A 27908-nucleotide genomic window follows, 5' to 3' on the forward strand; every position below is an offset into this window, starting at 1 on the left:
GCAAAGAGGAGACAGCAATCACTCTTCCACAAGCAGGAGCTAAGGAAAACTAAAGCAAGGGTGGGATTAATTAAGAGAATCAAGATGAGGTAACCAACCAAGTTAGTTTATTGTAGAAATCCTTGGAGACAAGTTCTGGTCCCAGTTAGGATAAGGAATTTGGGACTAGAGAACCATTGTGATGTGCAGTTTGTCTTCACAGACTCAAAATAACTTTCAAACAAAATGATGATGGTGCTGTATGCTCCATTCTCAGAAGAACCAGTGCTTGGGCAGTAATCCTGTTCCCCAAGTCCCTCCCACAGCCGCCAGAGGAATAACAGTATATTCAGAGCATTAATCAAGTAGGCATATTGAGATTAGTCAGCCCAGAGGCACTCATATGGAGTATGCAAGAGTTGGAGTGCCAGGAAGCCTTCTGGGCACACCGACTGCCTGGCACATCAGGCTGATTTCAGCAGGGCTAACCGCTGCCCCCAGTGTGTTTCTGGGCTCACAGAACAGCCCCAACATCATCTAGATTGAATCTTCATAGAATGTCTTTGCCATGGCATGGGCCACTTTCACCACCTTCTTCTCCTTGGCATCCGGGCCCATGTTGCTGCGGGCTACTTTGATCCAATACTGCTCCGTCCTGGACAGATAGTCTGCATGCTTCTCATCAGGCTGAACAGATGGGTGTTGCTCCTCTCCTAGTACACAACGGGAGGAAGAGAGAAAGAGAGGTCACATACAGCTAATGAAGGCAATCTGCTCTCCCATGTGTCAACTCAGCCAAGGCTATGCTTCAGCTTGTGTTTAAGTGGAATAGCCTAAAAACCTATCAGGAGTCAAAGAAATTTCTCCTTTACTCCTTAAGAACTGTACACTATGAAAACCTTGCTTTTGCTGAAAAACTGACCTGAATGCCAGTGAGGTCAGTGATACCCATAAGTACTGCATTTTATGTTTGTATGTAGAAAACATTCTTCTTATTACCTCTTTCATCCTCACTATCCTCTTCAGAGCTCTCTTCTTCTTCTTCCCCTCCTTCTGCGCCCTCCACATCATCCTCCTCTTCCTCTGACTCCGATTCCTCCAGCCATTCTTGTGTTTCTTTGGTGAGAAAGAAGAAATAAACAAGCTGGAGACAGCAGGGAGAGACCTAATACAGACAGGAAGAAGTGAACAGCACAGAACAGCTGTGGAAGACAAGCTGACAAGAGTCAAGTCTCCTCCCAAGCACTTTACAGCTTCAAAATTATGAGGAAAACTCTTTCCTTTCTGCCCTTCACCCATTACACACGTGCAGACAGAGATTACAGAGCAGAATTAAGGTTAGAACCAGCCATCAGCAAGCAAACATGCTCTGTTTACGTGTCTTGATTTCTAAAGCAGACAGAGTTCATACTCTACAGCCACTACAAAGCTCTGGACAAGACAGGCTTTTGTGGTGATCGAGACAAGATGCTGCATATCACATACTTTCAAGCTGTTTCCTGTCCAGGAATAAAATAAAGCACTGCTGGAAACAACATCCCAGCCTTTGCTACAATAAAGTCACACAAGCTCCCCACCAGGGCTTACTTGGGTCTATCTCCACTAGCACCTTCCATTCTTCCATCTTGTGCAGGTCGATGCTGTAGAGGTCACTGAGGGTGAACTGGCGATCACCCACCTCAAACATTCCTCCATACACATACAGAACCCCATGCTTCACTGCCAGCATGGCATTCGAACGTGGGCATGGCTCCACTTGCGGGCCCAAAGCTCCATCTTCCTCCTCCTCCTCTGATTCAGACCGCTCCTTCTCATCCGCAGGCCCAGAGATCACCTGCTTGATTGTCATGACAGTCCCATCTTCTGCCACCACCTCTTTGACTATCTCCACTGGGCCTTGTGGGGCTTGCTTCTCTACCTCATCATCTCCACCATCCGTTTCAGCTTGTCTGCCACGTCTTCGCTTCCTCTTCTCTGACTTTGGTACCTATTAATAAGAACAAGGAGCAGAGGCAGACTGCGTGTGAACTGGGTGTAGCTAATAGCACATACAGCAGTTAATACATTACAGATACTGCTGCGAGGGAGTGGGGAGAATTCAATTATTTTTCACTAGAATTTTAAGTCTCGGATGATAGCTACGACCTTGTACTAAGCATGAACTTCTACCAGCCATAAAACAGGGAGCAGTGAAACCTCTGGAGAACCCATAGTATGGAGCTGCCGCATCTAATGACAGCACTGCTGGAGGGAGGGAAGACAGCTCTCTTGTTCTCTGTCTTGCAGATGTACACACACACACACGAAGTCCACTGGTCTGTGACTGGAGCAAGAGTAAATAACCCAGCATTTTGTGAAATCAAAACAATTGCTGGGTGTTAAATTACAGTGCATTATCAGGAAGCACTCCAGGTCTTCAAAGTATTGTGTGAAAAGGATAGGAAACAGACAGCTAGGAAGGTAGAAGCAAACACCTGAGTGGATGTTTGTCTGTTATTATGTGATTGACATCTCCTTTTTGAGGACACAGCAAGAAACAGTGAGGATGGAAAGAAAGAAGGTCACTTGCACCTTGCTTCCTCCTTGATAGGGTTTCAAACAAAGCCAAAGATCTGAGGGCCACATTTCTGAATTTCTCATGAGCCAAGGGTTAATACTTCATCCCTTCCGGCAGTTCATCGACAATGGAGAAAAGAGGGAGGCTATTTTATCCCAATGCAACACAAGACCTTTTCACAATAGCAACTACTGAACTAGCTCACATCAGACTTAGACTGGAGCCAGCCTCTAGTAAAATACCAGTACTGTTTTCATGCTGCTTTGCTTCATTTTGCATTACACAACAAGAGGGCACATGCAGACTGACTCTCGGAGGAAGAGGACTGCTTCCTGACCCACTCTTTCTTGGTGCATATGCAGCCAATGGGACTCAGAGGTTTCCTCTCTCCCCAGGTGACAGTCTGCATCATGCCCCCTGAAAGCAGGGCATGGAAAACACAAGGGGCTATGTGGAGAGGAAGGAGAAGGGCAGCATAACGTCAGAGAACTCAGTCTGGAAACAAAAACCTGCTAAGCTGCACATCCCCAACTTCATTCTCGCAGCTTTTCCCCTCGTCACAGCCAATCGGACACAGATCAAAGCAGCAAACAGACCTGGTGGCTCAGCCTTGAAATAGAGGCTTTGCCCACACTGTCAGAATGAGGCCAGAAAAGGTTGAGACAAAGGAGATCAAGGAGAGTGAACTGAAAACATTTGTGTAGTTCTTAAACAAGACCTTCAACTGTCCAGGAAACCAACGGTTCTTCCCAGTATCGTAGAAATAAATATCATTGAAGAAGTCCCCTTCAATGCTCTCTTCCTCTTCTTCATCGTGCACACCTCCAAAGAGAAGGGAACGGTTGTTGGGACCAATTGCCACGGAGAAGCCAGACCTGGGAGTGGGTTTCACTCCAGATGGGTTGAGTCGACTCCATACCCACTTATCTGGTAATGGATAAAAACAGACAGGAGTATCATTAAAAGAGAATCATGATGATTTTTACACCTTCCAAGACCCTTCAGTTTTCCAGCAATCTTTTCAAGCATCACAACAATCCATTTCAGACCTATTCAAAACTGCACTGCTCGTGTTCAACAATCATGTAAATCAGAACCACTTGCATTTCCACTTCAATCACCCAAGTCATCCACACACTTCCTTCTACCCTTAGAAAGCAGCTGTGCTTCCAACAAAAGCAAATGAAAGCTGTCTTCAGGGTGTGCTTTCTGGAGCAAGGGGCCTCACAAAAGGTACATAACCTTTACAAGAAGCTGGACTTCAAACCAGGATTGATTATAACCCAGGATTACCAAGGAAAGGTACTCTGGTTACCCCACAGGGCCCATGTGTCAGTTGTCACGTCAATTCTCTCCCCATGAACTTTCTACTTCAGCATCTTCTCTGTCATTTTGCACCACTGCCTTAACCCCAAGAATAGGGGCATTTTATTTTAAGGAGACCCAAATGTTTAAAAAAAAAAATAAAATACCCAGCAGAGGGAGAAAGCTTGTGCTCCAAACCCTCTGCTTTTGCTCCATTCCTTTCTACTACAGATTTAGAGCAAATCCCTAAAATGCAGGCTGGCAGAAGCATGTGCACTGGCTAGGCACTGTGTTTCTGAAGGAACCACAATTTCAAATAGATAAGCTATAAATAGGACATAAGGCAAACAGGGTCTGCAGTCCAGACAGTATGTGTGACCAACCTTCCTCCCCAAATCCCACTTTAAGATGTGCGGGTTTAAAGAAATCTGTCATAATTTCAACATTTTGGAAAATCTGCTCAGGGAAGATTGTCCTGCTCCTTAAGCCAAGGACAAAACTCTCTCTCCTAAGAAAGTGATGGAATTCCTATTTCTGAGGGTATTCACAGATAGATGGGGAAAAAAAAACCCAACCAACCAGTCAACCAAAACCCATTCCTGCTAATATCCCTGCACTAGGTAATCTCATGAGATCACACCCCCACCTTCTCTCTTAATAGTTTATAGATGACCCACCACTACTAAAAACAGCTTCTTGAAAACAGGAATTTCCAGTGTGGGAAGTTCTGAAATCCCAACAATTTTCTGTTGTGAAACAGAAGAGCAATGATCAAAATGTCCCAGGGAACAGCAATTTCAAAATGTTGTTTTAATTCCCTCCCACATACAAACCCAAAAAAATCCCTAAAACATCTTTTCTGGTAATTTTTATGGAGCTGCCTTTGCCAGTCAGAGCTTCTCACACTGTTATGAAAGGAGCCTGGAGACCCTCCAGCCCATCTCAGACTATTCCAAGGCCAACTGGAAAACATCCATGTAAATAATGCTGACTCTCCAGCAAAAAGCTCTTCCCAACCTTCCTTCATTAGTTCTGTCAGTTCTTCATGAAGTTTCTCATACAGCTCCAGTTCTTCACCTGTTTCACAAAGCTACTTACATCAGCTCTGGAATCAAGTCACCTGGAGATGGGAACCGTGACTTCCAACAGCCTTCAGCCAACCACTAAGCTTTGGTTAGCAGAGATGACAAGGCCTGATCTTTTCAGGCTGTAAAATGGACTGGGAGAAAAAGAAAAGGTGTGTAGCCTATAGCCTGTTCCCATTTCCTCCTACACAACACAGCAGCAGGAATGCTGCCTGTATACATGATAGGCCATCTTTCTTCTCCAGCACCCAAAGTGAAAAAGTAGGACACAACTTCTCTCATCTCTCTCAGCAATTGCCATTCCTTCACTCTAGCTCCTTTCTTTTCAAGCTAGAGTCACAGTATACAAATGCACTTAACCACTCCTGGGAAAGAAGAAATATTTAAATCGACTTATCTGCTGTGTTTAGCCCCAAAGCAAAAGCTGGGGCATAGTGCTCATCACTAAAAGGGAAATTTTGTTCTGAGTTTCAATTTTTTTTTTTGGTTTCTTATTCAAAGGAAGAGAGAGGGCTCACAGCCCTCCAGCACTGCTTCCAGCACAGCCCCCTAGCTGTAGCAGTAACTTACCCTCCTCCTTGCCTGAACCTTCAGTCTTCAGCAGGAACATATCTGTATGCAGGGTGCCTTTGTCAACATCTTTCTTAACTCTCTGCAGAAAAAGGAAAGACAGGGATGCTCGGTGAAACACTTACAATGGCCAAAATGCAGAAGGCCCAACTCTTCAAGGCCTAGAAAGTCACTCACACCAAAAGGTGTGATTCTGAACTCTCAACCCCACAGATAAGCCTAATCACAGCCTGAATCCGTACACTGCTGAGCTGAACAAGCAAACACTGTGATAGGGGCAAGGAGAAACCACACAGGCAGCCTTGGTGCGAGCACCAACCCACTAGGCACTACACAGCTATAGTGCTGAAACCAGGGTTATTTTCTGTGGCAAGCAGCAAATCTGATACTCCCAGAGGGAATGGAGGCAGCCAGAAGGGACAAATGGAGACCGGTGTCTTGTGACTCTCAAACACGCCTCGCTCAGTCCCATCCTACTAGGGAGCAGTGGGAGACGTGTAATAAACCACAAGCAACTTCTGCCTGCAACAACCAGAGCCTCCCTCTGCTCTCCAGGCTGCCACACAGATCCTGGGACTCGTGGGCTCACAAAGACTGCAGGATGCAATCAGTGCAAGGGCAGAGATCTGGGCACCCACAGAAAAGAAATAAGTTGCCACAGGGGATTAAAACTGATCGTTTTACAAGAAGAAAGGAAGGATGGGCAGCACCAAGGAAACAGGAGAGCCAAGATTCTGCCTTTTACTGTGCCACAGACAGCATCAGGTGCTCCCTGGGGAGCAATTTAACATCTGTGCCTCTGCTCCTCTAGCTGTGAAAGAGAGCAGATACCCACTCCACCAAAGTGGCACACGGTAACTTCCAACAGGGCTTGCAAGGCCCTCTGGGATGCTGCCCTTAAACACTGAGCACACTGCCTATGCTGTATCATTTGCACAGCCCAAGTTTAAGTACAGACCTGTGTCTAGTACAGACTTTCAATCCCTGTCACCCCCAATATCCATCCCACTACAACAGAAGCAGAGCTCTTTCTGCCCCACAGCCTGACTGCAGGTGTCACTGGTAGCATCAAGGTACCACAGAGTCTTGAGAATCACTTTTCTCTCCTGAACAGAAGCCCCACTTTTACCCCCAACTACAGGCAACTGCAGGATACCAGCAAGAGCAGCACCAAGTCTCAGCTGAAGTAATTAAAAGCATTATTTTAAATGCAATTGTCCCTTTCTCCTTTCACTGAAAGCCCCTGTACTCATAGCAACATGCAGTATTTGAAAGCAGCACTACGTAACACCACTGTAGGAGGTCTTTCAGTAATGTCATTATCCACCCATCCTTCATGCAGAGCTTTGGCTTCCTTGTAATTCCCTCCCTCCTGGAGGCAATGGCATTGCTCCAGGCAGCAAATCCCAGCAGGAGCTGGCAGGGTTGAGTCCACTGTTTGGGAAACAGTAGGGCTTGGGTGCATGCCACGATGTCATCTTCTTACTCCATACCCATACTCAACCCAGTACCTTGCATTTGGTAGGTTTTGTTATTGCATGGCCCAGTAATCAGTTCTAAGGAATGGTATTTGATTCTTAGAAAGGCAGAGAAGGAAGGGGTACAAAGCACGTTTGAGGCATTGCACAATAACGCTTTAACTTGGATGATGTTGAGAAGCTCCAGGGAAAGCTGATAATGAAGTGCTGGAAGAAACAGGAGAATGCTGTTGAAAGAGCAGCCAAAAGGAAAGGGAAGCTTCAGTCAACTCAGAGACCAAGGTTTGCCCTAGGAAATTTGTTAGTCTGGGGCTGTAGATCTTGTATGTTCTTGCTCTTCACTTGCATCTAGGCATTCCAACCAGTACACTGAAAGGCACTCTCTCCCAGACAGGCTGTTGAAGCTGGAGGGATCCTCTTCTGTACAACCACTTAATGAAGTCAGCAACCGCACTATTCTCCCCACTGTTCTTGAGCAGCAGAACATCAGGCACACTGGGGACAAGAAGCCTGCAGGAACAAGCAGCAGTGACAGGCCTATCTTCTGAAGAGCATACACAGTGACGGCTCCTTCTGCCACTGCCAGTTCTCTAGCATGTGGAAAAAAAGCAAGTCAACTTTTTGCATTAGTCAGTAGTTCTGATACATAGCTAGAGGAGCTCTGGTAATGGAGACACAGTTGGAGGGGCTAGAAGCTGTCCACTTGGAGCAGAACAGGTTGCCAGGGCAAGAAATGCCTTCTAGGAACAGTGCTCTAAGTACAGAGTACACCAATTCCATGGACTGGTAGAGCACATGTGGGACCTACAGCAGCAGCTCTCAAGTTCAAAGGGCTATGAGTCACTGCAAAGAGCAAATAACATTCTGCAACCATGCCACACTTTGCTGTCTCTGTCACACAAGTCTAGAGCAGCAGAACTCACCAGCAAGCTGCAAGCTATGGATGGCTGAACTACAGCAGCCTTTTTAGTCTCTCCCTTGCTTCAAACACCCTTCCAAGCTCCACCTAAGCAAAGAGCTGTCAGGGATGGATGGACAGAGGAGAAGAAGGGGGAGAGATGGGCACAGGGCTTCACAACGCAGACCAGTGGCTGCCAAGTGAACTGGTCTGATAATGAGAATGGAAAGGGGGTTTATTTTGTTTCCAATCCCAGATAGGCTGCAGTTTGTACTTAAACATTAGACACAGCACATATTCTTACGTGTAGGGGACACACACAGGCTGAAAGGTGCAGAAGCACAGCTGTCAAGCATAGTAAGATGAGCACTGTCTGCATGAAAAGAAGGGAAACAACATACATTGAGAGAGCAGTTGGTTTCACCAGACAGGCTGGGCAGAATAACTGCTTTATTTTTCTCCTGAAAACCACACAGCTCCCTGTAGTAAACATTACGTGTGCAACATGACAAAGCTTCTAGGGCTAAGAAAACCCAATGAGCTGGACTGAGAGTTAGTTATTTGTTGTCAGAGATGCTTGTTTTCCCCACTCGCACTGGCTCAAAAGCAGACACTTCAGTAGCAAGCAGCACACTGCTACTAGAGAGGCCAACTACCCTGATCCAGGACACTCATTTGCCCTGAGGAAACTGCTCCATCAGCCACAAGAGCCTCCTCTTCCCTCACTGTCCCTCTTGCTCTCAAGTCCCAGCTGGTTGCTTTCAAGCACAAAGCTGCCTTGGATATCCCCTACCTCCAGCAGCAGACAGCAAGAGACATGATTGTACCCCTTCAAAGAGCAAGGCAACTGAAGCACAGAGAGCTGCCTGGGAGAAGACCAGGACTCAGGACTCCTTGTATATAACCTACTAAACACAGCTAGCAAACGAGATCAACAGTGGCAAAATACATCCAATTGACAGAAGCCCTTAGCAGGCAGAACTGCAGAGGAAAGCTTTCCCACAAAACCACTCTTCAGCCCTGCCACGAGCAATCTCCCAGCAGAATCCACTACAGGCAGAGCTCACTACTAAAATAAGGAAAAAAAGACCCACTAAAAAAAAAAAATACACCATAGCCTACTTTGGCATCCAAAAGCCCTGCACACAGGTAGTGCCAGAGCTCCTGTGGCTTGTGGGCTGCTTCCACCTGCAAGGTAGAGCAGTGTTAGCCTCCAACACATCCTGGCTGCATTCGCTGTGCCAGCCAGGCACAGTGTGCTCACGTTGCCTAGCAATAGAGAGGTCTCATTGCTTCATACAGCCAAAAATGCAGCTTGCTGCAGTAAGCCCCATTCCCAGCAAGCAGAACGGGTGAAGACATCTTTAAGATCAGCAGGAAAGTAAGTCTGAGTGTCTCACAGGCTTCTGAGGTGCATTTAGGGAGAGAGAACAAAATCTACAACTACCTCTTCTGTAAGGGACCACAGTAATTGTCTTTTATCACTTCTGGGTTGAAGATAAAGCAGAAGAACAAAGAAACCAATGTGCTAAGGATCACCTATTTTCAAGCATGCTCTGGTTCAATTTGCACACTTGGGGTTGTAAAGCACAAATTTTAATCTTCCTTGTTTGCATCCTGGATGCTCACCACCTGAACTTAACATCCTAGAACAGCAAAAGCTAGTGGCTGGCACAGGCAAACGCATGCCTGGATCCCAGGGTAACGGGCTTGGCTCTATTCACAGGTACTGGAATACCTCAGACAAGCCTTATCTTTCCTGCCTTTTTCCCCAGCCATGAAAGAGGCTCTTAGCCAGGTGACACCAAGGGAATTCAGCAACGCAGCCTAGACTGACAAACATTACTCAAGACTGACCCTCCACGCTCAGTTCTGCATGCAGATGGAGCAAATCAAAGCACATCTCTCTGCCTGTGACTGAGGATGGGCAGATTGAGCACAGGAACACCCATGGCTTCAAGCTGACGATGCTGCTCAGGCTTCACAGGGCCCTGACAGCCAGCTTGGTATACAGATGCCTACAATTCCACCCATAAATATGAATCTCCTGGGCTCACATCTCTTTTTGTTTTGGCAACATGTGTAAATCTGCTTTGAGGCGCTGTGTGGTGGGATATACAAGGGCTAAGGGCTCCACAGGATATAATGCATCAGAACTGCCCACTGCAGGGAAGCAGTCCTGCCGCACTGTAACTCACCTCCAGCAGCCTGACAGCCACATCATGCCCTAGTACTCCAACACAGGAATAGTCCTGACTGCTTCCCTTCTCTCCAAACCACACACACACTTAGTAGCAGCTGTAGGAAGCCAAACTGCACCTTTCTACAGCACACGTGAAAAAAATCAGTCCAGCCTTTTGTTAGAAATTAGGAAAGAAGGGTCTACAGGACTTGGCAAATGGTACTTAATTTGGACACCTATCTGGTTTCATATCCATGCATCAAACCCAAAAACACCTTCAGAATACCCCTGAATGCAGTATCTGCTTCTCACTGGAGACAAAGAATGGGTCTTCTCCTCTACCTGCCTACTTCCAATTAAGCATTGTTTCTTCCATCTTCCACCTCTTACTCCTCCCCAGAGTACCCCTGCCAATGATCCCACGGGGAGGACACAAGCCAAACATTTTCTTCAAAGTAAATCCAGAGAGATTCAGCTCCATAACCAGTTATAAGCAAAGACACACTGAGAATTAGATAGCTAAACATCAACTGTGTTTATACCAGAGGTGTTAAACCTTGAACTAAATTTTCAGGATGATGCTAAAGGTCTGTTGCCTTTGCATCCCAAGAAGAAAACTCTGCCTGGTGCTTTTCTCAGTTTGTAGCTTGGCTTCTCTATTCCTGCCCAGAAGATCACCTGTGCTGCAGAAGACACAAGCAAAGCCTATGACAGGAACAGCATGTCAGAGCAGCAGACTCAGTTCTCTGTATTACAAAGGAAGTAGATTAATAACAAGAGTGCTTGTTTTAATCTATGAGCTGTTCACCAAGCCAGAGAGGAACTGCATCCAGCTCTTATTCTTGCTCAGTACTCTGCATAAAGGCTGAGTGCTCATTTATCACAGCAGAAGGTTGAAGGCAGCTTCGCATTCCCCCATCCCTTCTACTTCATTTTTATTAGCTCAAAACAACCCAGAGAAGTGCAACAAAGCCCATCTCATAAAGCAGAATAGACCAAACTGCAAAAACGTGTCAACTTCTATATTTCCAAGGGACTCAGCATGCACTTGAAACCCAGTTACTTTCAGTAGCCCTAAGAGAGCCACACCTAGTACAGCGTGCAGATTTCTCCCACTCTCAGGAGTGGTGGAACAGGAAGCAGACAAAGCCCTTTTGGGCAGAAAATGCCTCTGTATTGTTACTGCTATTTAAGCAAATGCACATCTGAGGAGTTAGAGCCTTCAGCGCAGGCCGTGAGGAGGCACAAATGCTTCTAAATATACAGACAGACTATTTTCTCTCCTCTTTCCCTGCTTTTCTTCTTTGTTCTTCTGATGTGAATAAACGAACAATGTGCCCTCCTCCCCAGTGATGCACTGCTGGAAGCAATGCCTTTCCACTGAGACAGCAGCAGCAGGATCCGGGTCTTCAGTCTGCATTCACAACATTAAAAGCTTTTGCAAGAGCCTTTTGCTCAATGAAATATTTACTTCCTCCCACCCAGCATGGAGACAGGGATACTTGGTCAATAAGGACATATGGTCTAAAGGCCTATCCAGTATAAATTACCATGATTAACATAGCAAGAAGCAAAGCAGAGGAAGCCTGGTACTCATCAAAAGTCTCCTTTGGCTTATTGAGTTTGCTAACAAGCACTGCTGCCTTAACCCTTTCCCTGATGCAGGAAAATACAAGGCTCTGGGTAACTGCTGCTTTTAACCCACAAGTGCTGGAACATGGATGAGTACTGACTAAGAATGCCTGAAGTTGGCAATAATGACTGCTGTTACCAAAGATGTCACTTCTCCCAATTGCTTATTCCTTCCTCTGTAACTTTACCTCCCTATGTTGGACTAGATTAGCAGGGAAAATACAGCATTAGTTTTAACCAAGATCAGATCCTCTATCAGGACACAACTGCATGAACAGAGGGCAAATCAGAAGAAGCCATATTTGGTAACAATATTGGCTCACAGCAGCCTGAACCATCCCGTGTATGAACGATACAAGGGCACAATTGCACAGTCCCTCCAAGCCAGCATATCCACAGGCTAACATGCACTCCCATTGCTAGTGTTTTTTTGGACATCTGAGAGCTGCCTGACATGTGGAAATATCAGACAGAGCAGCGGGCAGTTACATGATGAGATCACCAGATCTGCACTGGAGACAACGCTTGTTAAACAGAGCAGAGGGAAGTAGCAAATTACACATTTGAATTCTGCTCTCCTATTGCCTTCTCCAAGCAGACAAGACACAGGACCCTGCAACCAACACAGGTCAAGGTAATCGCTTAGGTGCTATTTATGTAATTTCAATACCAAATTTCAGCTTTCATTTTAGCCCTTTAGTTTTCCATCACCTATTTTGTTTGGCATTTGGGAAATACTGCAGTGGCTTATCAGAGTCTCTCTCACCTGTTTCGAGTAGCCTCCATAGATGACTATGCTGCCCTCAGGTGTGGTAGCCATTTGACATCCTGATCTTGGAGCAGGCCCAATTCCTGATGGAGCCAGCTTGCTCCACGTGAAGGAGTCCAAGTTGAATGCATACACATCGTTGTAATAGATGTAATCTCTAAGGGGAGCAAATTGGGACATGATGGGTTTTGGTCATGATCATCATTTATGACAGAACAAAATATCACTCCAGCAGTAGAATCAAGAACCTTTGAAGAGGTGCAATACCTGATTCAACTCCCTGTATTTCTGATTTTATTTCTTCTGTAGCCATGGCAATGTAGAGATTTGTTCAGTGAAAGGTTACTGCCTCAGAGCAATTATACATTTAACGAAGCTCCTATATGCAAGACCTCTCTGGGCTCTTTTTTCTTTATTCCCATATTATTCCTTACTATAACAGAGCTTTCATCAACTCCTTCCAAGAAATACAATCCAAGGTGACTTAAACCAAAACACAAACGATCAAAACATTAGTGCAATGTCTGTCTAGAGGGTGGGAATGAAAAATGTATATATTCACATACACACACACACTCTTCCTGCTACCCAACTTACTGCTATTAGAAAGCGCTCTGCACCAGTGAAACTGCCAAACAGTTAGCCAAGCGTAGGGTAGGCTTTGCAAACTGTGCTGTGCTCCTGGGAACTGCAGTTATGCAGCTTAGGATCTCTGAGAAATTATGTAGCTCAGCTCTCTTCAGCCCTCATCACAGAGAAGCTGTGACCTCGTGTGGCATGTGAGAGCCTACTGGGAAAGATGTTCCTAGGAAGAGAAGCCTCTTTGATGAGAGGCAGAGTCCAAAAGCAACATACTGAGCCTCAGCTATGAAGATGAGGAGCTACTTCAGTGATTATCTAAGTGGCAAGATGATTTCTCAAACAGTTGAAGACTTGAAAAAAATCAAGATCACTTATCTTTCTAACATAGAAGTATATGATTTGTTCACAGGATCACTATATAAAATCCTTGCCTTGTAGCCCAGATTTCTGTTGCTGGTGAAATTACGTTGTCTCAGTTACACAGGATTCAACTCCACCAGCCACCCTGCAATAACCCACCTCGCACTCTCATGGAAACCTCCAAAGATGATCAGCTGTCTTTTGCAAGCAACCATCCGATGCCCACTTCTTCCAGAGGGACCTCCTGATGCTCTGAAAGACAAAGAAATTTCACTCATCAGCAAGCTTCCCTTCCTATTAGTGGGTCAGCCCATTTTTATTGAAGTCATAAGGCAGCTGGGCTGGCTGTTTAGCTTCTGTTCAGGCGTGGGAAATCATAGAGAACTTTGTTGCCTTAACACAGATGTATGTTTTTTTCCAGAACAGTACACGTGTTCTTCCTGTAATACTTGGTATTTACAGCAAAGGCATTTTGCAATAACAGTTTTATTCCTAGTGATAAGCCATACAGTCTCTAACAGTACCTGACTCTTGAAGTCTTTTCTGCTATGACTCAGGAGGTAATTCTTCAGGAGAGTTTAATGAATAGCAGTTAACTCCCACAATTTCAAGAAAAGCACTCCAGACAGAGATGTTTCCCCTAAGTACCAGAGAGAAGCCACAAACTGGCTCTGACATCTATTCTCCTTCACTGTTGTAGGAAATCACCTATCCACACTATCCTCACTCAACAACTGGCAGCTAGGGTATGCCATCAAGCTTGGTAGATTACTCAGATTTCCTCAAGAACAAAAGAGACAGTGGCAAAACAAGTTATCAGTGTTATCTTAGTAAAGGAGCAGCTACACATCACTGCTCTGCTCTTTTCAAGCCTGCACGACCTTTCAGTTAGATGTACCACTTCCATTCCCAAGAACAAGCAACAGCACCCCATCTGTCACATCCTAAAGCTTTGGGCAGAGCCAGGCAGCTGGCAACAACGTTCCTGAGAGGCAGTGAAGATGTGCTTTCCTTCTTGATCGTCTGCAGTCACACCTTCATATGAGACAGAACAAAGAACACTTAAAGAACTCTCAAAACAAAAGCAAGTTCAGGCCAAACCACAGAGAAAACCAGAGCTCTGTATATTCTCTGCCCCTTGGATTAATCCATCGCATCTTCAGCCTCACTGAGGAGTCTCCCAAGGTGCACCGAACACAGCAAGGTTTCTCAAAGAGGCATGGGCATGCTGCATGGCTGCAGAATGAGGGCTTAAATAAATGAGAAACCTGCTCACCACCGAGAAAAACAGCAAAATCTAAACCCACAGCCCTACTGCTATGCTTTAACTGGCAGTGGGTAGCTGTAAAGAGCAGTGATAGATTTCTGCAGAGAGAGAAAATGAGGGGCCTCACTCACCATCAGAAATGACAACCACACACCAGCCATAATGAAGAACCCCAAGCAGAGCAGCAGTGTTTGGGTAAGCCTGAATTAATATTGATTTCTTGGACTTCTTATGAGAAGAGACAGTAGGGTTTTCTAGGCACTTACTGGATTTTTAAGTACCACCCAGCAGAACATCACTTCTTGTATTCATAATGATTTCAGATATTGATGAAATCTTTTATAACAAAACTTTTATGTTATTATTCCAGAGGATGTCACCTTTTAAAAACCTTGGGGGTTTTTTGGAAAAAAAGGAGTCAGATATCAATGTTAACAATAAGATCTCGTTCTCAGTGAATACTTCTGCCTTGCTTCTCAAACACATCTCCTCCAAGTCAAAAACCAATTCTGAGTGGTAAAAGATTTATTCACTGATGCATGTGCTTTAATAAACGAGTTCCCACAAGTGTACAATTAACTCTAAGTCACAAACAACACCACCCCAAACAGGGCCTGATCTGAATTCAGAGGAGTCTCACCGCACCAGCATCAATTGCTCTCAATTACAAGGCTGTTCTCCCCTTTCCTCTAGGATAGGGATACACGAGCAGGTGCAGATGCTAAAACACAGTTGCAGGAGGCCTCATCCTTCACCCTGCTGTGTCATCTCAGCTTTATCAACTTAGCATTACTCACCATCCAGGAATCAGCTGCAGCGGACAGTTCACAGCCTTTGATGGAAAGAAATGCCTTCCTAAACATGCAGTAAGTGCTCTTAGGAAGTATTTCTATGGGGAGCAATTCCTACAGCCCAGGGCTTGCTCCCCAACCTCCAAACACAGCACTGTAAGGACGCACAGCAGAGTCAAGCAGGAGTGGCAGCAGCTCCAGAAGGCACTTGCTGCTAGCCCAGAGCCTTGCTTCCCAGATGCAGGCTGTCTCCCTTTACCTGCATCACTGCTCATGGTCCAAAATAAACGTTTTGGAAATGGTTTCACAGACGTTATGATTAATACGCTACTTCATGGGGTTGACACCAGAAAGCAGACATGTGGGAGGGAGCTGTAAATTCTCCAGACTCTTTTTTTAAAAATAGATTAACAGATAAGTCTGGATAAGGACTGGCTCTACACATGGAAGCATGAGTCTGATCTAAACTGCTCCATAAGGAATTTGCTGTTGCTTGCAGAGTTACTCTGGGACTTATAGTAATATAACATATCCGAGTTCAGCCCCAGTTTTGAGAATTAATGACTTCCATGCTGCAGTATCTATAGACTGCAGGAGTGAGTTACTCTCTCATTCATTCCTTCACCCAGAGAAAGTTCAGAACAATCTCTGCAACCTCTCATTATGATAAAGAGTGATGATGCACAAAGAACAGCCCACCAAAGGGGCATTTCAGGATAACACGCTTCTGTTCTGCAGTACACAAAGCAGCTGAAATCCAGGACTTGGGTGTTTGGGTTTGTATCTTACACCTGTAAATGCAAATGACAAATGTTCTGTTCATGAGCACACAGAGATATAGTACCCATGTGTTTGTGTAATTAATTCAGAGGTACGCAAGTGAATACAAAATTGCTACAAGGCACAAAACCCCCAAATCAAATCCCGTGCAAAGTCAAACAACAGTCATATATCTGGATTTTCCTCTAGGAGAGAAGAAGCTCAGAAGATTCCCCTCCGGTCTGTCAAAGGAAGTCTGCTCAAAAGTACACCAAAATACCCTTCTTTAAGCACCAAAGTACCTTCCTACCTCGTGCTGCAGGGCCTGATGTTTCTGGTGACAAAGAGCACATGAACAAGAGCCATCGGTCAGAAACAAACCTACGCTGAAAGGCATCCTGCTCTGCAGCAACTGCTCCAGTTCTCCCTGTAAACAGCACTCAACATTCACTTGTGAAACATTGCCCTGAAGTATTTATAGCACCATGCCTCACAAAACTGTGAAGTATCATTAGCATTCCAGTATTAAAGGAAAGGGAGTTATAGAGGTTCAGAAGCAAGGCGAAGAACTGCACAGAGGGATCTGCAGTTCCCAAGTACAGCCCCAATGTGTGACACTCCCCATCTCTCTTTGAGGGAGCACTCTGGGCCATGCAGAGGTGAATAGGAACTCTCTCTCTAGGAAGGAATGAGGCAATTAGGTTAAAACATTTGCTTTGCTCTAAGGCAGAGTAACAAACAGTTCACGCCGTGGGGAAACCTCACACATCACAGACATGACAAGGTGGTCCCAGTAAGTCAAAGTCAGTTCCTGGCACGTCATCCAACAAGCTGAGACTCGTTGTATGTGAGCCATCTTTGTGCAGGCAAAACGCAACCAAATACAGCTGCTGCCAATTTTTAACTCTGCCAAGCTGACTGACACCACAGTGCCTCTGTATTAAGCAGTAACAGAGATCAGTTTCCCCAGTGGCCTTTGCAGACACGGCACAGGGTAAGTTATTCGAGGTACTCTCTTCAAAGCATTTTACAGTCAAGCTTCTTATGGCACCTAGATGGTTACTCACAGAATCTGCAGGCCAGGAAGGACAGCATAGCTGTCTGAAATCTAAGCTGTGGGGCTGGAATAACCAGACTTCTTAGAACTGCAAGTTCAGGTCAGAGTAGGGTCATCTTAGCCATTCAATCTACTAATTCTACAAACTCATTCCAACTCAATTGAAGCTGGGGGAGCCTTCCCAGGAGGAACAGACATGGAAACTTTGTCTCTCTCATCCAAGCATTTCTTAATAGAGTAACAAAATGACTGCTTTGTCCGCACTAAAATGACATCTCCCAGATCCAACTGAGTCAACTCAATAACAGTCTGTCTCGCAAATGTTTATCAACAGGCATTACCACTGGTACCACAGTGGACACATGTAATTACTGCTTTGCCTGCTACTTGGTAGCCTCTTCTATGCCAACAAAGCTACACAGGTTGCCTCATCCATTCCATCTTCCCAAACATTTACGTTCCACGCACCAGTAACCCCTCAAGCTACCCACTATCACCACTCGTCCCAGTCCAAGTCAAGTGTTTGGCTCCAGACAGACATGAGAAGCCTGTATGGACCTGTATCAGGCAGCAGCAGGGTCCCCGATGATATAAACAAATTGCTGAAGGAAGCCCAATGCAGTATGCATTACAAGCATAAAGAAGTACAAAAACATTCCTCATACAACTCAACAATCACCACTGTCCTTCCTTTTCTTCTTCCCCTTCCAAGCAGACTGCCCTTCCAAGCAAACTGTCATCGTGATGCCATATGGAAACAAAAAGAGGCAGCAAAACCTGATTTTCACACTCAGCCAAGTTAGCATTAAAACCAAGACATCTCCTCACAGCCTCCTACACCAGACGCCTAATTAATGTAGCTCTTGGAGCTCTGCCCAAGGATGAGGAGGAGATGCACTTTGTTTTATTTGAACACTGGGACCAGGGCACAGGTGTTTTCAAAATTAAAGCAAGGCAGCAAGACAGATGTCCGCCCAAATACCTCGGAATACTCAAATAGAGTTGATCCTGCGTGGGGTAGAGAAAGAGGAATGACAGTCTCCCCAGAGCAAACTTTGGAAATGTTTACCCATTTACCTATGAAGAGACAACAAAGCATCACAGTCTCCCCACACATCCTTCCACTGTGTCACGGCTGCTGAAGTGACACGGGATAATGCAGGGACAGTGAGTAGCTCCAGGCAGATGGAAAAGCAAGGTACTGGGAACATGCTTCTGCTTATCCTGAGAGCGGGAGCTCATCTGACCAGTCTGTCCCTCCTCACTAACCGCATTAACCCATCACAAGCTTCCAGCAAGTTCTCTTGCCATGGCTTAGTCCACCTGGCAACCGGGACTGCTGATGCTGCCCCACACATTGCAGCACATGCAAACTTCATGCTCAGCACAAGCAGGTGATCTTGCAGTACCAAGTAAGCCCTGGGAATGCCAAGTCTACTATACCATAAGGGATAAGATGCAGGATGAGAGAAGACCTGTAATGACCAGATTTCCTCTTCCCAGGCAGGTTGGGCACTGCAACAATTGTTCTGGGAGTGGAAAACCCTAAATCAGCTCTACAGCAACACATCTGCAAACCCACGAGAGAACGATTTACACCATCACGGGTGGAACTAATGAAGCCTCATCTGGGCTCTCTCATGGCTCACAAAAAACAATCTCCCGCCCTCGCTCTCCCTGCAGCTGGGTATTAACATTGCTCTCTGGTGAGGATTTTTTCAACCAAGAGTTTGGTTGAAATGTCAACCATTTCTCTCAGCAGAGACTCTATGGGTATCATCGCTTCCTCTCCCCCGCCTGCTTTCATGAAACTAGAAGGGATGTAATGCATTTGAGTCCTACCCCCTTTATCTGGTAGAGATTGAACAAGGGATTCAGAAGTTATTTTGGGGGAGCCGGGAGGGGTACAGTCACAGTCATTACGTCAGCTTCTGCCGAACAACAATAGGCAGATCTGCCTGCACAGTGACAGGTCTTTTTAATCCTTGCACCTCTTAAAGGGTCCTCTATCATTTTGCAGAGATTCCCTCACCCCCCCACTTCTCAAAGGGGAGCAGAGCTCACTAGAGTAAACACTCAGCTTCTCGTAACAAGTTGCAGCTGCTATTAGACTAACGCTGCCAGGTCTGGAGCCAAGGATCACACTGACAGACAGCAACTAGCCACTGAGGAACAGAATGGTTCTCCCCCAGCCTCCCAGAAGTACTCAAAAGGACCATCCCTGGAGTCCTGCAGGGCTGAAGACTGCCAGGACCCTGTGCTGTAAAGCATCCTTTCTACCCAGTGCATTCTGGACTCACAGGCGCTATTTGCTCTTTGGCTCAGTATGACCCCTACACCCATGCCAGAGTCCTTTCAGTGCCACATTAACAACACTAAACCTCCAAATTCCCTCTCGTCAGGCAATATCAATGCTCCCATTTTGCAAGGAGGGGAAAAAAAAGGCAGACAGGCACAGTGAGTCACTGTGTGGCCTGAGGCATGTGCTAAGGCAGAGCCAGGGTATCCATCTCTGCATAGCTCAGCCCTAAACCAGCCTCTCAATCACTGCACAAGAAAGGACAGACACAAACGACAGGCACCTGCACTTTGTAAGCAGGCAAAAATTGATTAGCCGGGGCACATTTAGGGCTTTCCCACCCAAAGCAAGGACACAGAGCTCCTGCCCAGGAGCTTGACAGGTAAAAAAAATAGATGAGCACGTATTCAAAAGCTGATGCTTTCCCCAGTAGCACCTTAAGAGTCAGCTGTGGAGAAGTTTCAGCACAGCCAAGGCTGTATTCTGGCTAAATGCTGTGGTCAAGACAACCCCAAAGTACAAAAGAAAGCCTGTGCCACAGTCAGAACCAAAGTCACATCTCCTGCCTCTCAGTTTACCAGCCAACCCACCAGACTTTTTCCTTCTCTAATGCAAATATGAAGATGAGCAGAAAAAACTTAGAAGCCAAACATTAGCAGAAGACTTCAGGCCAGACCCACAGAATATTTTTAGGTGCCTTTACTCCAGTCAAAAGCCTCCATGGTTTTTGGCACCTACTTACCTTGATGGGTCAGAATTACTGGCTTCTTTATCCCAAGGAATCTTAAGGCAGCAGCAAATGCCAGCTAACAAGAGAGAACTCGTCTATGTGGATAGATACCAGCTGTCTTCTCAAGGACTGGTAAAATTGAATGAGGTCTTTTGTACAGCACAGCCATGAGACCAGGCTCGGAAGGAACACAAATAGAGCAACAAGTAGTGTTTTGAAGTTGGATAACTACATCTGCCTTGGCTGTGAGGACACAGTAGTGTTCAGTATGCTCATTTCTTCACTTACTAAGACCCAAATATACCCATGCTCTAAAAGCCATGTATTGTACAAAATAGCTTTGTCCTTGATGGTCTTGGATACGTCTCTTGCTTCCTCTTTTTTCTGGAAGCTGTCCTCTCCAGTATTTCTACATGGGCATCTCTGTACCCAAGGGAGAGACGGGCAGACAGCTGGGAAATCACAGCACCACACCAGGAACCAAGTTCAGACCATGCTGACACAGTTCCTCATGAGGTCATCATTACGGACTTGAGAACACACCACTTACTTGATCTGCTCCCAGGTCTTGGTGGCCAAATGCAGGACCCAGAGATCCTTGTAATGGTAGAACTGTTCCCCACTGGGAGATGCAAACTCCCCGCCAAACACCCAGAGCTGCCCACCGGCAGTGGGAACCACTGCTGCCTGCCAGAAGAAAGAACAGGATCAAACAAGAGTACAGAAGCTAGAGAAAGGAGAACTTTATCAGTCAGATGTGCAGCTGCCTCCAAATACCAGAAAGCAGACAAGTGGCAGCAGCTGCTTCTGTACTGCTTGGCAAAAGAAGCTCTCTGGGGCTGAAGGAAGAGGAATTTTAAACCTAAGCTGGTCACTGCATAGCACACCTTCCCTACAGCAAAGGTAAGTAAACCAATGAGCTGAGTACAAGTCCAAACCTGAAGATTTCCAAGACCTGAAAAGCATTACTGCTCTATCTGATGGGAAAAGAAAAAAAAACAAACAAGCACCAACAGGAGGAAGTGTGCAGTATCTGAACAAGAGTGGATTGTTACTGCCTTAATTAAGGCAAGCGGCAGAAAGGAGAGAATTAAAGAATTTGTTTTACTATTTTTGCATGGAGCAGCATTGAAACACCCTGTTGTAACACAAGAGACTATTAAGAGGCAAGGAACGAAGAACACCAGGACTAAGCAGCAGAAGACAGGAATCCCAAAAATGAAACTAAGGGAATGTACAACCTTCTTCCTTGGCTGGGACCTATTGGGGTGGTTACACTATAAATAAATCTTTCATGCCTTTTTTTTCCCCCAAGATACCCATCACAGATAAACACTGGGTTAACGGGCTCTTCAGAAGGGTTTCACTACCTGCCTATCTTTTCCAGCAAACAGCAAAGACATTCAGCACCAAACATGACAGTACTCTGACCCAAACCAGCCCATACACGCAGCAATTACACACATGAGGAAATCATGGGCATGTTTACAAGCAGGATGTGTGGGAACATCAGGTTACCTAACCAAAAGGAAAAGTGCCCAATTTCTTCATGGGCATCAAGTGATTATAAGTTTAAGTGAAGGGACAGACAACAGCCTGCCCGTACTTGTATGCAACCTCGTGAAGAGCTGGCTTCAAATTTATCTCACAGCCAAACCCTTTCCTCAAAGCAAACTGGCAACAGCCATCCATGGCTTTTCTCACTCCAGTTCTATTGAACTGATGTGGTGGAGCCAGCGTAAGTCAGAGGGCTGTTCATCAGAGACTACAGATGACAAAGAAGAAGGAAAGCATGCACATACAAACCCACAGACAAACTTCCGTTCACCTCTAAGTTAACACAGGAAATGCGTTAAAAGTAAAGTCACAGGGAAGACAACAAACCATTCAGCTAAGGAGGTTGAACTGTCTCCTGAGTGGCTGTGATTAATTATCAGACAGAAAACTTATTGTTAAGGCATGACTCCCCTGGTATGTTCCTCATTTTATTTCTCCTATAATCCAGTTGCTGCTCCCTGATGCACAGCCTGCTTGCTCAGTTCAGACTGAGCTGCTAGACAGCCACCTGCTGGCTGCCAACACACAAACAAGCACCTCTCAATTCCACAGCCAGAAAGCAACCTCCTTATCACCTCAGGGGAATGAGTATTTGAATTGCTGGCCTCCTTATGGAATTCAGCCTGTGAAATGATGATCGACTTTAAGCACCACAAGGTAGCTCAAGTATCAGGTCAAAGCCTTTCAATTCAAGAAAGCACACACACAGCTCAGAGCAAGGCTGGCATTTAGGCATAGTATAACAAGGGTACAGGAACCTAACCAGAGCACTGGATCTTACCAGGAAGCTCTAAAGAGCTTTGGCCACAGGGAGAAAAATAACATTCGCATCCTGCATGGCAGCTTTTGAAATGTACCAGTCACCCAGCCACTTGCTGCAACAGGTAAGGTAATCTATCAGACAGCTGGTGAGGGCCAATGACCTGCAAAAAATACAAGTCTCTGGTCCAGTTTCTCTGTGCAGGTATTCACACAAAGTAAACAGAAACAAATCCTTCAATACCACAACCAGCCACTGACGTTAATAACAAAGTCTAGGGGAGCATAATGCTATAATGGGATGGAAAGTACCATAATAGCAGAATGGCAAAGTCTTTGGCTACAGCAAAAAAAAAAACAAGACCAAATATAGCAGCCACAGAGACAGAAATCAAGGAAAAGAGCTGCTCACCTTCAGAAGGCCACAATAAAGCAGGTATCTCCAGCAAGAGATGCCCTTACCTTCACTGCCAACCCTTAAGGAGGGCTGGGAAGGGGTGGATCCTATCTCCACCCCTTCCAGTCACTCAGGTACATTGCATGCACCTGCGCTCCTCTGGGTTGGCCCTGCCTTCCCACCAGGTGCTCAATCACTGCTTCAAGCTGTGACTTAGCACTGCCACTACAGGGAGTTTCACAACATCCCAGAGAAAGTTCAGACAACTTTGCTGTCTTTGCTGACGCTGAAGGAAAACAATCCATCTACCAAGGAAAATAAATAAATAAATGAAATGCCAAGCAAAAGATAGGGCACACACAGTGCATGGGGCTGCACAGCTGGGACAATCCTACCTGCTAGCAAGGATATCTTACAGGGATGAGTCACGTTGCTGGAGCGGTGGGATCTGTAACACTCAGAGGAAGGCCTGTGGCCACTAATCACACACAGCAACCCAGGCACCCAGAGCTATCTGGTCACATTCTAAGTTACATCCTGACCAGCATTTTGAAAATTCAGAGCAAGCCTGGAATGGTTGACCTGGTTCCCATATAATGCATCAAAATGACTAGTCCATCTCCAAAAGAACAGCTTTCCCCCGTGAGTCCTGCTGACAGGACAGGTACACCTCCAATATTTCACTCCCCTGTAACATTTCCAGATATCACTCAGGGATCAAAGAGCACCAGCACCTTTAACAGGCTTCTGCAGACCCCCATCCCCTCCCCCTTAGCACAAGAAGTAAGGTGACACCATTGGCAGCCCATTACAATGAAAATGCAGAGAAGCCAGAAACTCTTGGGAAAAAAAAAGAAGTCAATCCCCGTTCATTTTTAGCACAGCATCAGAACAATTCCAGCTGCTGCTTTGGCACCCTGCACCTCACCTGGTGAGCACAGCGCCTTGGGGGTGGGTTGGGGATCTCTACTTTAGTCCAGCTGTTTTTCCGGATGTTGTAAACATACAGATCGTTATACAGGTACGTCTGTTATAGAGGAAAAGAAAGATGCACATCAACACAGCTCTCCACAGCACAGGATTAGTCTCCCCCCAAGCACAGGCACCACCCAGGGTTAGCTGTGGGTTAGCTGTTAAAGGTGCACAGCACCAGCTTTCCATTTAGAGTCACAGAATGGTATGGAGTTGAAGGGACCTTAAAGACTATCTAGTTCCAACACCCTCACCTCCTGAGCAGGGACACCTTTCACTAAGTTAGGTTACTCAAAGCCCCAGCCAACCTGGCCTTGAAAAGTGACAGCCTTGCAAAGCAACAGCTCACCAGCCTCCTTCACACAGGGAAGGAGAAAAAGAACCTCCCCCACTAGACTGGTAGTCAACAGCTATTTCAGAGTGAGCCTCTGGATTCAGCAGTCCTTTCCCAAACTCTTGTTTAAGGCTGTGACAGCTTGAGATTTCAGGACTTCAGCTAGAGCTTAACACAGATGAACAGTTTAATGTTGCCCAAAATGCTGCTCAACTCCAGAGACAGGAATAACTTCAGGTAGTGAAGCAAGCAGAATTAGTTTAGCACATCACACGGGATGATCCTCAGATCAAATATCATCGTTAGGCTTGAGTATTCAAGCTACAGTACACACAACTTCTCAAGGCTGGAATGACCAATCTGTCTCCAGAAGCACTGTAAACACTTGCAACTCGTAGAAATTCAGTACAGTGCCCACTTATTAGCTACTGTACGCATCTCCAAGGCAGGCAATGACTTGCCAGCTGCAAAACTGCAGAAAAATCTTGTTTTGAAAGTTGGAAAATAGAGGTTCTTCAATAGTTATAAAAAAATGAGGGGCAGGGATGGCTACTATTAGGTCTGGAGAAATTATGAAGCCCTGAAATATTGATGCTGAGACAATCACTCTGACTCCTTAATGGGCTCTAGCATGTCTCCTTCCTGCCAACCGATCAGGCATAAGACAGTATCGTGGCAGAATTAAATGGCTATTTTGCCCTCATTTAGGGATGAATGCATATTTTATGACTGCTGCTTTGAATCTTCGCTTCAAATGAGACTCATGCAAATTGCAGTATAAGGCAGGGGAAGGGCAGAATAAAGAAGAAAAAAATGGAAGTATACGTTACTTTTTGGCCATTGAAATATTCACCTCCAAAAAGGATCAATTCATCTTTCTCAGGGTGGGCAGAAAGGGAGCCGTTCAGCCTGCAAACAAGAGAGGAATGACCAGCAGATGTTAAAAGACTTGTCAAACACTGAGGCTGGTAGCCTCTAACTAAGCCAGCACTAGCATTTTGACCCTCTAGTCACAAAGGTCCCTCCATCAGCTGCCAAATTACTAGGCTCTGATATTCACCCCAGGGTGAAAAGCTCTGCAAAGAAATTAACTTCTGAAAAACTTCCAGCAAGATTAATGTGACACCGTCTGAAACCTTCTCCTATTTTAGGAGCACACGTTACACTGTCATTTAACATGCCTTCTGACGTGAGCTCTTGAATTTTAATGCTGATGTGTCAAGAACAGAAATTAGTCTTGTGAGAGTACATAGCTATTGGTAGAACTAGGCTGCCTCATATCAACTTATCTGTGTCATTCTTCTGCAGTCACCAACATTCACAACTCATCTACATACCACCAAAGTGCTCTGCATTACATAGAGTCAGATTCCTAGCACTGTTGGAGAGGCACTAACTGACCATTGTAGTATCCTGGTGACATTAACAGTAGTACACTGACCTACCCCTCCAGAGGAAGAAGATATCACACAGAAGGGATTTTAACAAGCCACAGTAAAGAGATGCACAGAATGTAGCAGCAGGTAGACCCCAAATGTCTTGGGACTCATGGCACATCCCTTTGACTCAAGTCCTTTCAGATTCCTCATCCAAGTTCAAAGGTTCCTCTTAACTTTTATTTTTCTATAAGCCCTCTAATTTAACCAATCTTTCTCTCCTCAGCTGTCCTGGGGGGATGATAAAAAGGGGAATTTTAAGGGGAAAAAATGTTTTTGGTTCCTTTTTTAACCCAGGGATTCAATATACCAGGTATTTTCTAACTCCAGATATCAGTCAAACCAGCTATTATGCCTTCCACTCTCAGGAAATAACTTGACAAAGATAAAGGCCATCGACAGCTGTGTATGTGATAGCCAAAGCCTTGCACAATCTCTTACCTGGGCGAGGGAGGTGGGCAGGAGGTCTCAATTACTTGGGTCTTTTTAGCATCTAAAGTCTGGAATTCTGCTATGAGCGCTTCAAGGTCCTCCTGAAAATAAAAACACAGACCTGAGTTCCTTGATATGCACAGAACTACCTGCACACTACATGAAACCAGCACTCACAGTCACAATTTCCCCATTCAATAAATAAATAAATAAATGAAAGTAAAAAAAAATCTGCTTAGACTCCCCACATCCACCTACAAGAAATGGATGCTGAGCACTTCCACAGCTTTTAAAAGTTATCCCCCCCCTAAAACCATGACAAGTTTGCTCACAAAAGGCCTAACAGGATGGCACACAGCGTGTTCAGTGCACACATGCAACCCCTGCAGGAGAAACACTGCACAAGTCAGCAAGGAAACGGCAATCACATAAGCCCTGACTAAATTATGACCAAGTACACACTACGCCCCAACCAGTCTTTTGTCTGCAATGGAGAACTACCCAAACGGAAGAGGAGGGAAACCTGCACCTGATTTTATCCCCCTCAAAGTTCTGTCATTTACCATCTGCCTCCATAGAGCACACATATCAGGCTGCGGGACCTGCAGCCAGGGGGAGTTTCTGATGCACAGTGCCTCCTCCAGCCCCACGCTCACCACCTCCATCAGCCAACCCTTGAAAGAACCATAGAATGGCCTGGGGTGAAAAGGACCACAGTGATCATCTATTTCAACCCCCTGCTATGTGCAGGGTCGCCAACCAGCAGCCCAGGCTGCCCAGAGCCACATCCAGCCTGGCCTTGAATGCCTGCAGGGATGGGGCATCCACAGCCTCCTTGGGCAACCTGTTCAGCGCGTCACCACCCTCTGGGTGAAAAACTTCCTCCTAACATCCAACCTAAACCTCCCCTGTCTCATTTAAAACCATTCCCCCTTGTCCTATCGCTACCCACCCTCATAAACAGCCGTTCCCCCTCCTGTTTATATCATCCCTCCCAACAGCTGTACGGTGGCACCAACTCTCCCTGCTCGGGCTTCCCCTTCCTGGAGCCGTACACACTGCTACAAGGGAAAGGGCCCAAACGTATGCACCAACTCTGCGGGAGCGGCTTTCATTCGCTGTTAAGGCCAGAAGAAAAGGACGGGGGATACGGAAGAACACGTGCTCCCCTTTCAGCCCCGCTGCTACGGCTTCCCTTCAGGCCCCGCTTGGGGAGCAGCCCTCACGCAGCTCCCCGAGACCCGCAGCGCCCCGGGCAGGGCAGGCCGGGGCCGGGCAGGCCAAGGGCCGGGGCTCCTGGAGCCCCCCGTTGCCGCCCCTCACCTCCTCCTTCTTGGCCCTGCGGGACACCTTCCTCTCCATCTTCGCGGCCGTCTTCTCGGCCCCTTTCCCTTTCTTCTCCCTCTTCCCCTTCTTCCCCATGGCGGCAGGCCGCCCTAGGCCGCGGGACGCACCGCGCTGCCCACGCCGCCCTGCCCGCCTCGGGCGCACGGCGGGGCGGATGGAGGCCCTTCCCCAGCCCGGTGCTGCAGGCCGCAGCCCGCCTCCTGCTCCAGCAGCGCGGCCGCGGGTGCCCTCTGCAGGCCCGGCGGCCTCAGCTCGCCCAAGTCCGGCCCGCTGCTTTCTCTTACAGAGCTCCAAGCGAAGGCTGCGGGCGTAGGTGCCTGTAGAAGCCCCGAGAGCCTCTCTGTGCCGGGTAGAGCCATTAAGCCGGCTCCGCA

The 27908-nt window shown here is 46.3% G+C and overlaps 1 protein-coding gene across 10 annotated transcripts; it reads right to left on the bottom strand.

Annotated features, from left to right (window-relative positions):
- Positions 1–85: 85 nt before the first annotated feature.
- On the bottom strand, positions 86–27908 carry KLHDC4 (kelch domain containing 4). Of its 10 annotated transcripts, XM_046899492.1 has the most exons (13): positions 26520–26782; positions 26197–26288; positions 25173–25228; positions 23942–24040; positions 22639–22780; positions 20851–20987; positions 13557–13649; positions 12453–12612; positions 5497–5578; positions 3255–3463; positions 1567–1966; positions 979–1095; positions 86–692 (listed from the first exon to the last, which is right to left on the bottom strand). In XM_046899492.1, the coding sequence occupies exons 7-13, from the start codon at positions 13610–13612 to the stop codon at positions 517–519; spliced, it is 1200 nt and encodes a 399-aa protein (XP_046755448.1). In that variant the 5' UTR covers positions 13613–13649; positions 20851–20987; positions 22639–22780; positions 23942–24040; positions 25173–25228; positions 26197–26288; positions 26520–26782; the 3' UTR covers positions 86–516. The 10 variants fall into 10 exon arrangements, with proteins under 10 accessions (XP_046755448.1, XP_040563031.1, NP_001025749.2 ...); XM_040707097.2 differs by lacking the exons at positions 22639–22780; positions 26520–26782 and adding an exon at positions 27642–27709 and having other exon boundaries at positions 25150–25228; NM_001030578.2 differs by lacking the exons at positions 22639–22780; positions 26520–26782 and adding an exon at positions 27511–27709 and having other exon boundaries at positions 25150–25228.

Source organism: Gallus gallus, chromosome 11 (assembly GCF_016699485.2).
Source record: "Gallus gallus isolate bGalGal1 chromosome 11, bGalGal1.mat.broiler.GRCg7b, whole genome shotgun sequence".
NCBI classification, from domain to species: Eukaryota; Metazoa; Chordata; class Aves; order Galliformes; family Phasianidae; genus Gallus; species Gallus gallus.